The following is a 321-nucleotide window of genomic DNA, read 5'->3' as shown; positions in this document are numbered from 1 at the left end:
GGGCTGTCGGGCGGGGATGGAGCAGGCGCGGGCCCGGCCGATGAGGACCAGGAGATGGAGGGGACTCCCAGCTGTTCGGGGTCGCGCTCCCTCCCCTTCGAATTTGAGCGGAGCCGCTCAGAGTCCAGCGGCGATGAGGACGACGACGAAGACGACGAGGAAGAGGAGCTGGAGGAAGAGGAGCTCGAGGGGGACCCCGGGGCTCGGTTCGGGACTGACGACGGGGAGCTCGACTCGGACGATGACCGGGAGGTACGGGCGCGGGGCGGGGGGGAGCGGAGGACGCCCTCTGAGGTGAGGGTACGTACCGCCGCACAACGG

The 321-nt window shown here is 70.4% G+C and overlaps 1 protein-coding gene across 1 annotated transcript in view; it reads left to right on the top strand.

Annotated features, from left to right (window-relative positions):
* Positions 1 to 321, top strand: part of PCGF6 (polycomb group ring finger 6) — a gene marked incomplete at its 5' end in the record, with an annotated part of 24,253 nt that continues 23,932 nt past the window's right edge. Inside the window, one exon of the mRNA XM_009881617.1 lies at positions 1 to 252. Within this exon, the coding sequence (XP_009879919.1) occupies positions 1 to 252 (252 nt within the window). The remainder of the gene's footprint in view (positions 253 to 321) is intronic.

This window comes from Charadrius vociferus, unplaced genomic scaffold (assembly GCF_000708025.1).
Source record: "Charadrius vociferus isolate BGI_N301 unplaced genomic scaffold, ASM70802v2 scaffold282, whole genome shotgun sequence".
In the NCBI taxonomy this organism is placed as follows: Eukaryota; Metazoa; Chordata; class Aves; order Charadriiformes; family Charadriidae; genus Charadrius; species Charadrius vociferus.
The sequence above is the reverse complement of the archived record's forward strand: the minus strand, read 5'-3'. Positions and strand labels throughout refer to the sequence as shown.